Source organism: Danio rerio, chromosome 11, assembly GCF_052040795.2.
Source record: "Danio rerio strain M-AB ecotype USA chromosome 11, GRCz13ab, whole genome shotgun sequence".
Taxonomy (NCBI): Eukaryota; Metazoa; Chordata; class Actinopteri; order Cypriniformes; family Danionidae; genus Danio; species Danio rerio.
Window position 1 is genome coordinate 43,297,501 of NC_141031.1, and position 10,000 is coordinate 43,307,500.

The window sequence follows — 10,000 nt, forward strand, 5'->3', positions numbered from 1 at the left end:
ATGAACTATTGTTTACATCGATAAAACTTTTTATAGATGTACAATAAAGTCTGTTTACGTGCAAGTTAACAACACAACTCAAAAGTAGACCGTGTAATTGTTTAATAAGTTCACTGTGGTTGTTTGTGAGTATGGAAACCAACACGAACACTAAAAGTTTGACCTAGATATTCATGTTTTACTGTGAAGGACATTCTGGAGGACAATATTAGACCAAGTTCTTAGACTTAAAACATTTTTGTTATGTTATTTTCTTTTTTTTACTTAAACTTTATTGTGTTTTTAATGAATTTCTCAACAGTTTTAAATTAGTGAATGTCTCAACATTGACTTGGTTCAATGTGTATAGCATGGTTGATAACAGTATGAAACAAAAATAAAAAATTACAAATGATACATGTACACGAACAAACACACATATATATGAATATATACATATATGAGCAATTCCAGCGTTATGGATGTGACATTTGCAGTAAAAACTCAACACATAAATTGACAGAGAAAGTATATGTTAACATTATATTGAAAAATGTAATTATATTTTCCACAGAGCTATGGGAGCATAAAAATATCAATCTGTAAACATGTTTTGTACTTTAAATGAGGAAAATAAGCATGCGTTATGGATGTGACAAAAAAGTCTGCGAGTTTACAGTATACAACACACTTTGTAGAAATTCTGTGAATTAAACTTCTCAACCCAAAATAAATAACGCTAATGAAAATGATAAGAGTTGGCTCTCTATAAAACAAAAATGATTGGTTTTATTGTATTTAATATTTTTACATTTCTGAGGAAAAAGTGTTGTTATGGATGTGACATCTCTCCGTTATGGATGTGACGGATGTGAAATTACCATTTGTGTGACTTTGGTAAATCAAATAGAATAGTTTGAAAACATTGACAAATGCATTTTTGAGTATTTTTAAAGTACTGTAAAATACTTGCTTACACAAAAAACCCAGAAACGGTTTCCGTATTTTGGTAAAAACGTAATTTTTCTATGGCAAGGTTGACATTTGCACGGAATTGCTCATATGCATACAGAAACCTGTAAATAAATATAAGAGAAAAAAAAAAACTATATACAGAATGTCAGAGAAGTACATAAATAAAAAAAGTGTCTACTAAAATTATTTTAAAACATCAAACAGAAAAAAATGATAGTTTGTTGTCACCTATATCCTGAGACATTTTAATTGTTTCTCCTATGTTAAATTAAATCACTGAAGTTTTAATAATGGAGATCAAATTATGTATTTGGTTCCAATAAGGGATTGTTGAAATCTTTGCTTTGTTAATTAAGGCAGTGGACTGTTCTAGTTGAACAATGCCTATTAAATAGTGTAACCATTGCTGAACTGACAGGAGATTAGGAGGGAACCAGGAACTATTAATTCTTTTCTTTGCAGCTGTTAATCCTGAGACAAAAAGTTTGTTTTTGATTCAAAGTCAGGGTTACCTTTGTGTTATGTTTTAATAAATTATGCATTCACTTTCCCGTATGATTTGTCTGATAGTATTGTTTACATCACTACCATATTGTATTGATAATAGAGTACACTTCAGTAAGATAGCATGCTGTTTTTATATCATATTTCATTATATTGCAACATTTTGCATAAACATTATGGTATTTATGTGGTGACTGATATCTGTCTTTGATTATACTTTTATATATACTTACTTATAAATATATACATTTATGTGAAGCTGCTTTGACACAATCTACATTGTAAAAGCGCTATACAAATAAAGCTGAATTAAATTGAATTGAGTTAATTGAAAAGATTATATTTGTGCTTTTGTGTTATAGATACTCAAAATTAGTTGCCTAAATGTAGATTATTAATAGCTCAAAATCTCTAATCAAACTCTGGAGGAAGTGAGAACTTTGCCAGCGTCTTCATCCTCCACACAATGTGTGTTATTGTTCTGGGATTTATGGAGATTAGATTTAGGCTGGCATGTTGTATTGAAGCTCTTGCTGATGGCTTCCAGTGTTTGACAGCGATAAGGAATTGTGCTAGTGATGCTAGAAGCACGCAGAACTATTTTTAGGCTCATGTGAATGCCATTTCTGATGTTGTCGTGTTTGATGCTGCAGGTTTCCACATCATGAGACTGTGAGACTGGGGGGATTCAGCTATGGCGGAAACCGATATTGACAAATCTCACCTGCCTGGTGTTTATGACGGTACTGTATAGTTTTTTTGTTTGTTTGTTAATGTTTTGCATGTTATATCATTACAGTTTTGTGATTGACTTGGCTCTGCCTGTTAAATTTAATGCAATGTTGCAGGTAAATGAACTAAGCTTGAATTAAATTGAATGAAATTAAGTTAGAAATGTTTCACTGGCTCTTAAAAAAAAGTTTAGGATAATGTATTAAATACTGAAGCTTTTTTTATATACAAAATTGAAGTTTAATATAAATATTTGTATTTCAAAAAATAATATTTAATTATGCAAATGTTCAAAACATATTTTAAAAAGTAAAAAAAAAAAAAAAAAGTGAAATTTGGGAACAATGTCTTGAAGTTGCTCACAGATGTTTCATCAAGGCAGGACATTGTCTCGTTCAGTTTAAAGTGCTTTATAGGCTTCATTATTACAAGTGTAAATTGAATAAGATATTTCCAGAAGTGTCCCCAGTGTGTGACAAATGTCAGATTTTAGATGTCAACCGGTCTCATTTCTATGTTATGTGTCCCAAATTACAGAGTTTCTGAAACTAAATATTTCAATTTTGTTTAGTTACATTAGACATTCTGATTGAACCAGATCCTATATTAATTATATTTGGAGTGTCTGAAGAATTTTTCAGACTTTCACGGGTACAACAACAGTTTGTTTCATACGGGTTGATCTCTGCCAAAAAAAACTTATCCTTTTGTTTTGAAGGAAAAAAGAAGTTCCAACTCTTGAATTATGACTGACAGAGTTATCAGGTACATTACATCTGGAAAAAATCTGATATACCCTAACAGACAGGGCTTTGTTATTTGAAAAAATGTAGTCCCTTTTTACAAACTTTTGATTAATATGTTTATTATGCCTTTGGTACCTACGTTTATTGCTGGATAGCACTGCTGGGTGGTTGGTTGAAGAATGCACGTTTATTATTATTTTTTGTTTAATTATTATTTTATGACTGTTTTCATTGTTGTTGTTTTTTGATTATTTTATTTTTATTTATTTTCATTTCAATTGTTTAATTGTTAGAATGTAAGATTTATGTTTATGTTTAAAAAAGTGTATTTCCAAGTGAATGTCTGTGAATGTTTCTAATAATAAAAATATTTAAATATATATATTTATTAATTATAGTGAGTTGTGTTAGGTTTCATTTACAGTATATTTTTCCAAAATTCTGTTTAACGGAGAGGAGATTTTTTTTCTAAACATAATAATTTTAATAACTCATTTCTAATAACTGATTTATTTTATCTTTGCCACGATGACAGTAAATAATATTTGACTAGATATAACGATGGTTTGTTCTAAAGACAGTCTGAAAAAATAGCTTAAAGGGGCTAATAATTTTGACCTTAAAATGGTTTATTAAATAATTAAAAACTGCTTTTATTCTAGCCGAAATAAAACAAATAAGACTTTCTTCGGAAGAAAAAATATTATCAGACATACTGTGACAATTTCCTTGCTCTGTTAAACATCATTTGAGAAATATTTAAAATAGAAAAAAAAAAAACGAAGGGGGGCTAATAATTCTGACTTCAACTGTATATGCATGTATGTATATATGCTAACAATTAACAGAATTACTAAAAAAATGTGTGCGTATTTTAAAATATCTGCATCTGTAGTTTGTTTTAGTTATGTTTTATTTTATTCTTATTTATTTTACCTAAATTAAATATACTCTTTTTTATTTTTATTTTTTTTTACAGTAGCTTAAAAACAAACTACACTGATATTTATAAAATAAGACAAACATTACAGTATTTAATTATACAACAATTAAAAATGTGAAATATAAAATGTTTCAAATATATTATATTGCAAATATATAAAATATAATATACACATTTAAATATATCATATATTGTGAGTTAGAGTGATATTAAAATAACACTGAAAATGTATACTAAATGCTAAAATAACACTGGCTGTTACTCTCTAATATACAAATATACATTTATTAGTCTAATAACTATGCCATATTCCAGTTAATGCATGCAATAAACAAAACAACTTGCAAAAAAAAACCTTTTATCGAAGTAAATCTGTCAACCTAAAACCTTTGTGTATGCTAAATCAGCACAGTTTATTGCATGGATTCTCCTGCGCAGGTTTTCCGGGTGAGTGGTGTTGTCTTAGATGTAGTTTTGGCAGGGCTGCAGGAGATGAGATCAGCATTGATGTGAGTCCAGGACAGACCGAGCGGTCGAGGGTTGGTGTACGGCTGATAAGAGACCGTCCGCTGCTCCTTATCTGCCCTGGATGAGCTCAAGAGCTTCCTAGCATTCCTGTTTCTTCAACAGGATTTGGGTCGAGATTGCAATCTTCTCCTGCTGAAATCAGGAAAGAGGTGTGAAGAGTTCAAGTGCAGGGGAATTTAAATGGACACAAAGATATTACCATACACTTTATATGCATGGATGATTTAGGACTGAAACTTTAAAGGTATAGTTCACCCAAAAATGAAAATTACAGGATTTGGGTCGAGATTCCAGTCGTTTCCCACTAAAATCAGGAAAGAGGTGTGAAGAGTTCAAGTGCAGGAGAATTTATATGGACACAAAGAAATTACCATACACTTTATATGCATGGATGGTTCAGTGTGGAAAATTTAAAGTGATAGTTCACCCAAAAATGAAAATGACCTTATTGCGTATTCTCCCCCATGTGGTTTGAAACCTATTTGAGTTTCTTTCTTCTGTTGAACACAAAAGAAGATACTTTGAAGAATGCTTGTTGTTGGCATCCATCAACCTTTTTTGCAATTTTATTAGATATGGAAGTCAGTTAGTCTCAGCATTCTTCAAAATATCTTCTTTTGTGTGAAGAAAGAATCTCAAATAGGTCTGATCAAGTAAATTATGGCGGTTTTAAGTTTTTTGGCTGGGCTATCCTTTTGAAAGATCTTCAGAACAAAAATTAAGGTATTTTAGATGAAATCAGAGGCCTCCATAGACAGAAATGGCCCTGAGATGTACGGAAATGAATCAAAAACATTGTCAAAATGTAAATATAAATTTGATCGCCTATATCTTATCTCCTGCACTTATCTCCAAATACCTCTCATGTATTGTGCAGTGTAGCTGTGAATGCAATGGCTCGTTTTTACTAAGGCCCCATTTACACTAATGCGTTTTAGTTTGAAAACAAATAAGTTTTGCTATGGTTACGGCATCCGTGCACACTACGCCGGAGTTTTCGAGCGCCGAAAATGTAGCGTTTTGGAAACGCTGGAGAGGCCTTTTCATTCTAAAACGCTGCTGCTCCGTCTCAGTGTGGATGAAGGAAAACGGAGACATCTGAAAACGGAGGCGGGGCTGCTGAGATTCGCTAGCTAATTGGGGCTTTTGTGTCATTGAGGATCCTTCCCTTATTCGTCCAGCCCCTATCACATGACTATAACACATGGCTTTAACGCTACCGGAAGACAGCAGACCAGCCTTCAATGTAAACAACAACATGGACACAGAAATGGAAGCGTTGTTTGCACTATTGTCTGTTTTAGGCGCCATTGTGCAGTTAAACTCTGCCTTTTTTACTACAGCAGTGGCATATATTCGCTAGAACGTGCATGCCCAGAGTGCGCGAATGGTCACGTGATATACGTTTTTGGTGGCGTAGTGTGGATGGAGATATGTTCAGAAGCGCTAGGTGAAACGCTAGTGTGGACGCGGATCGTTTTTGATCTAAAATGCCGTTTTCAAACTAAAACACACTAGTGTAAACGGGGCCTAAGTGATATGGTTCAGCACAGTCCGGCATGCATTTATTACCTTAATCAAAAAGCTTTTTATGGCTACAGGTTTCCAACTTTCTTCAAAATTTCTTTTGTGTTTAACAGAAAAAACACTCAGGTTTGCAACAAGTAATTGATAAAAGAATTTTTTATTTTTGGGTGAACTGTCCCTTCGATTGAGAGTAACTGTTAGCTTGGCTCAGTACATTTTCCAAGCAGTTTGCCCAGCAATGCCTCCATAACAAAACCAGGAGCAAAAATAGGGGCATTTATACAATATAATCGAAAATAGTTCATCTCTTGCATTATAAAATCTTTTAAAACTTTATTGTTGATAGTTCACAAAATTTAACCTTTTGAATACTCACTATTTACTTTCCGTCAAGTGCTTCCAGACCTTTGTGAGTTTCTGTTGAACACAAAAGAAGATATTTTGAAGAAAGCTAAAAACCTGTAACCATTGACTTCCATAGTAGGAAAAAGGTCAGTGGTTACAAGTTTCCAGCTTTCTTTTCTGTACACTGTAATAGAAGAAAGAAGCTAATGGTTGGAAACAATTAAAATGTGAGTAAATGATGACAGAATTTTGCAATTTTTCTACTACATTTTCAAAGCAGTTTGCCCAACACTGCCTCTATAACAAAACCAGGAGCAAAATAGGGGCTTTTAAAAAATTAAGGGCATTTTAATAATCAGAAATAGTTCCTCTCTTGCATTACTATGAAAACTTCTGAAACCTTTATTGTTGATGGCTCACAAAATACTCAATATTTATTTTTCCTTAAGTTCTTCTAGACCTTTGTGACTTTCTTTCTTCAATTAAACACAGAAGATATTTTGAAGAAAGCTGTAAACCTGTAACCATTGACTTACATATTAAAAAAAAAAAAGCTATGAAAGTCAACGGCCACAATTTTTTTTTCTTTACTGTTAATATAGGAGGAAACTCATAAAGGTTCGTAACAAGTTAAGGGTGAACAAATTATGACAACAATGGGTGAACTATCCTTTTAAAAGCGTAGATCTTTCTGAACACAATTTAGATCAGTTTGCATTGAAATCTGTAAACAAGACGAACACTGGAGAGAAATACTGCTTGGAAGTACTGCTTGGATTATTTTGTTCTCTTAGATTAATGCCCGACTGTGTACACCTAGAAAGCAGACAGTCTGTCTCTGTGTGAAATGGGACACTGTATAATAAAAGCATGTCAGCTGTGCAGCCGTATTGCATTTTAAGGCAGTGAGTTTTTGACCCGAGTTCATGCGTGAACCTCCCTAAACTTCACCGCCGGATATTTATAGCTTCTGCTTCTGGCTCCTCGTGCCAAATATAGACAAAGAGCGCCAGGAGAAAGCCTGAGCAGCGTACAGAAAGAATAAACTAGGGATAAACGAGTGATAGTTTCATGCAGGGGTCCCGATTACTGTCTTTTCTCCTCTTTTTCTTTGTTTCTGTGACTGTGAATAGCACCATCTGTTTAGCGTGGGGGCCTCAGCTCAGCTGAGGGGGTCAAACAATCGACCCGGGCCACTGTTTTAGCCCGTGAAAATGCACTTAATCACCTTTCATGGTCCAGGGCTGACATTGTTTATTGTTACACCTTTGTGGGCATTATAAAATGAGCATTTTTTAGTTTTTTCCTCCATGATGACGCTGTTAATTTACTGTTGTTTTGTTCATTTTTCAATATATATATTTTTTCAATTATTTTTGTCAGATATTTAAATAACAAAATAAAACGGCAGGTGTATTGAAGAGTTCCCATTTTTATTAATCGTATAATATATGGTAATGGTGACCAGGGATCTGATTGATCAAAACTGTGTCAACTTTCCTACAATGAACATACACCAGAACGAATTTAAATTGATTCCTTGAGGATTATGGATCATATGATGATTTAAATTGGTTCAACTGAGTCAATATTGAAGTTAAATTCTTACACCGCATGATGACTCAAAGGTTAGCACTGTCGCCTCCGTGTGGAGTTTGCATGTTCTCCCCGTGTTCGTGTGGGTTTCCTCCAGGTGCTCCGGTTTCCCCCACAGTAGGCATGGGCCGGTATAAGATTCTGACGGTATGATAACCTTGGATAAAAATATTTTGGTTTCACGGTATTATGATTAATGCTCTAAAATATATTCTTTTAAAATGTCTGGGTAAAAAAACAAAAACTTTTTTCCATTTTAAAACCTTATGAAACATTTCAAATATTTTGGAAAGAGTAAACATGTCAAATGAAAATGGATAAAGACATTTACAATGTTAAAAATCTGCTTCTGATGGATCATGTCATGCTAATCAAGCAAAGACTGGAGCAATGATGATGAAAATGAGTTCAATTCCATTTTTAAATTGATTTATTTAAAAAAAAGGTTTTATAAGGTGTCAAATATTTCACTATATTACTGTTTTTTTTACTGTATTATATGTATATCAGCTAATTGAAGCAATAAAGTCTTTTAAAGAATATCTACTGATAATTAACAGTTTCTGTAATTTGGGATTCACAAGTGAATTATTTACAGTGGTGAATTGCATTATTGGATGTTGATCTCTGCTCTGTCCGCTTTTGATGTTGAAAATTCAACAGTTCAAGTGACTTTTATTAACATTTTAGTAGTATGAAATGATATAATGTGCAAGAAATAATATAGAGAGAAATAAGTCTGTAAAATAACAGAAAATGCACGGGCATTGTATTACAATATTTTTGTACCAGGGTTCAACACTAATGATTTTTTCTACTGGTCTGATCGGGCCAATGGTTCAGATTTTTACTTGCCCTGCCAAAATTTTCACTGTTCCCACCAAAGAAAAAATAACATTTAATTGCAATTTTTTTAGCCACATATTTTAAATAATGTGTCAAAAATAATGTCTATAATTATTTAATTTTTTAATTATATTTTTTAAATGTTAATATATATATATAATGAGCAAAATTATGTGTTAACAAAAGAGCAGTATGGCAAATGTGAAGGTATTTCATTTTAGTTTAAAATTATTTAACAAAAGGTGGCCTCAATCGGGCCTGTAATGATCCTGTTTACTGTCCCTGAGCTCTGTGTACCATAATATACCACACCAACCCAGACAATAGATCACTTTAAACTATTAAACATGTCAATAAAAGTCACTTTTTCTATTTTTTTAAGGTTTAAAGTTCAAGTACAGAAAGATCAAGGTCTTAAAATGTGATTCAAAAGCAGAAATAAATGGGGAAAAATAAAAATGTGAATCACAAAATACCTAAAACTGCTAATTTACAGATATTTTATACAGTGCATAATATTCTTAAACATCTTACCAACCTCAGACTTTTGAAAGGTGAACAGATGCTTATTTTATATTAACAATATGTTTTTGTACATTTTGTAGCTTTACTCTAAAATTAAATCTACATTTTATCCTTTTTATTTCATTGCTTGTGCTTAACAAGAGAACAAAAGTCAAATTAGGAACATTCATTCGTTAATTTTCCTTCGACTTAGTCCCTTTATTCATCAGGGGTCACCACAGCGGAATGAACTGTCAACTTATCCAGCATATGTTTTATACAGCGGATGCCCTTCCAGCTGCAACCCAGTACTGGGAAACACCCACACACACACTCATTCACACACATGCACTACAGCCAAAAAAATCTAATAAACATAAAATCTAATGTCAGCATTTTCATTAAGGTAAATTATTCAGTGAAATCCTTCAGACTTCAGATATCATTAGCTATGTTTCCATCCAAAAATGCGAAAAAACTTTATGCGCAAAACTCGATTATCGCATAAAATGTGTGCGAATGAAGCATCGTTTCCATCCAACGAGTCAAAGCGAACAAAATGGTCTCTTCCTGATTAACTGGCGCCAAATATCTTCAGTAAAAACTGCATTTGCTGCAGTAGGAGAAGCTGCATCAATCTTTTCTAAATGAATGCGCCTCAGAAGACAATCCTACATGCAGTGAGCGCGCAGTGGCGTTTGAAGGTGTCAGACGCAGAGCACAGGTGCTCTTGATTCTGGAGGTCATCAATAATATAATAACATTAATACTGAAA

General features: G+C 32.9%; 2 protein-coding genes across 7 annotated transcripts in view; both read left to right on the forward strand.

Moving 5' to 3' along the window:
• The window catches only part of per3 (period circadian clock 3), a gene marked incomplete at its 3' end in the record, with an annotated part of 76,442 nt that extends 72,272 nt beyond the window's left edge, over window positions 1-4,170 (forward strand). Inside the window, 1 exon segment of the mRNA NM_131584.3 lies at window positions 4,152-4,170.
• ccdc50b (coiled-coil domain containing 50b) overlaps window positions 1-10,000 on the forward strand; it is a 46,576-nt gene that overhangs the window by 239 nt on the left and 36,337 nt on the right. For all 6 annotated transcript variants that reach the window (XM_087274306.1, XM_087274308.1, XM_087274307.1 and 3 more), the window contains exon 2: window positions 2,112-2,201. In XM_087274306.1, the coding sequence (XP_087130432.1) occupies window positions 2,153-2,201 (49 nt within the window). In that variant the 5' untranslated portion in view covers window positions 2,112-2,152. The remainder of the gene's footprint in view (window positions 1-2,111; window positions 2,202-10,000) is intronic.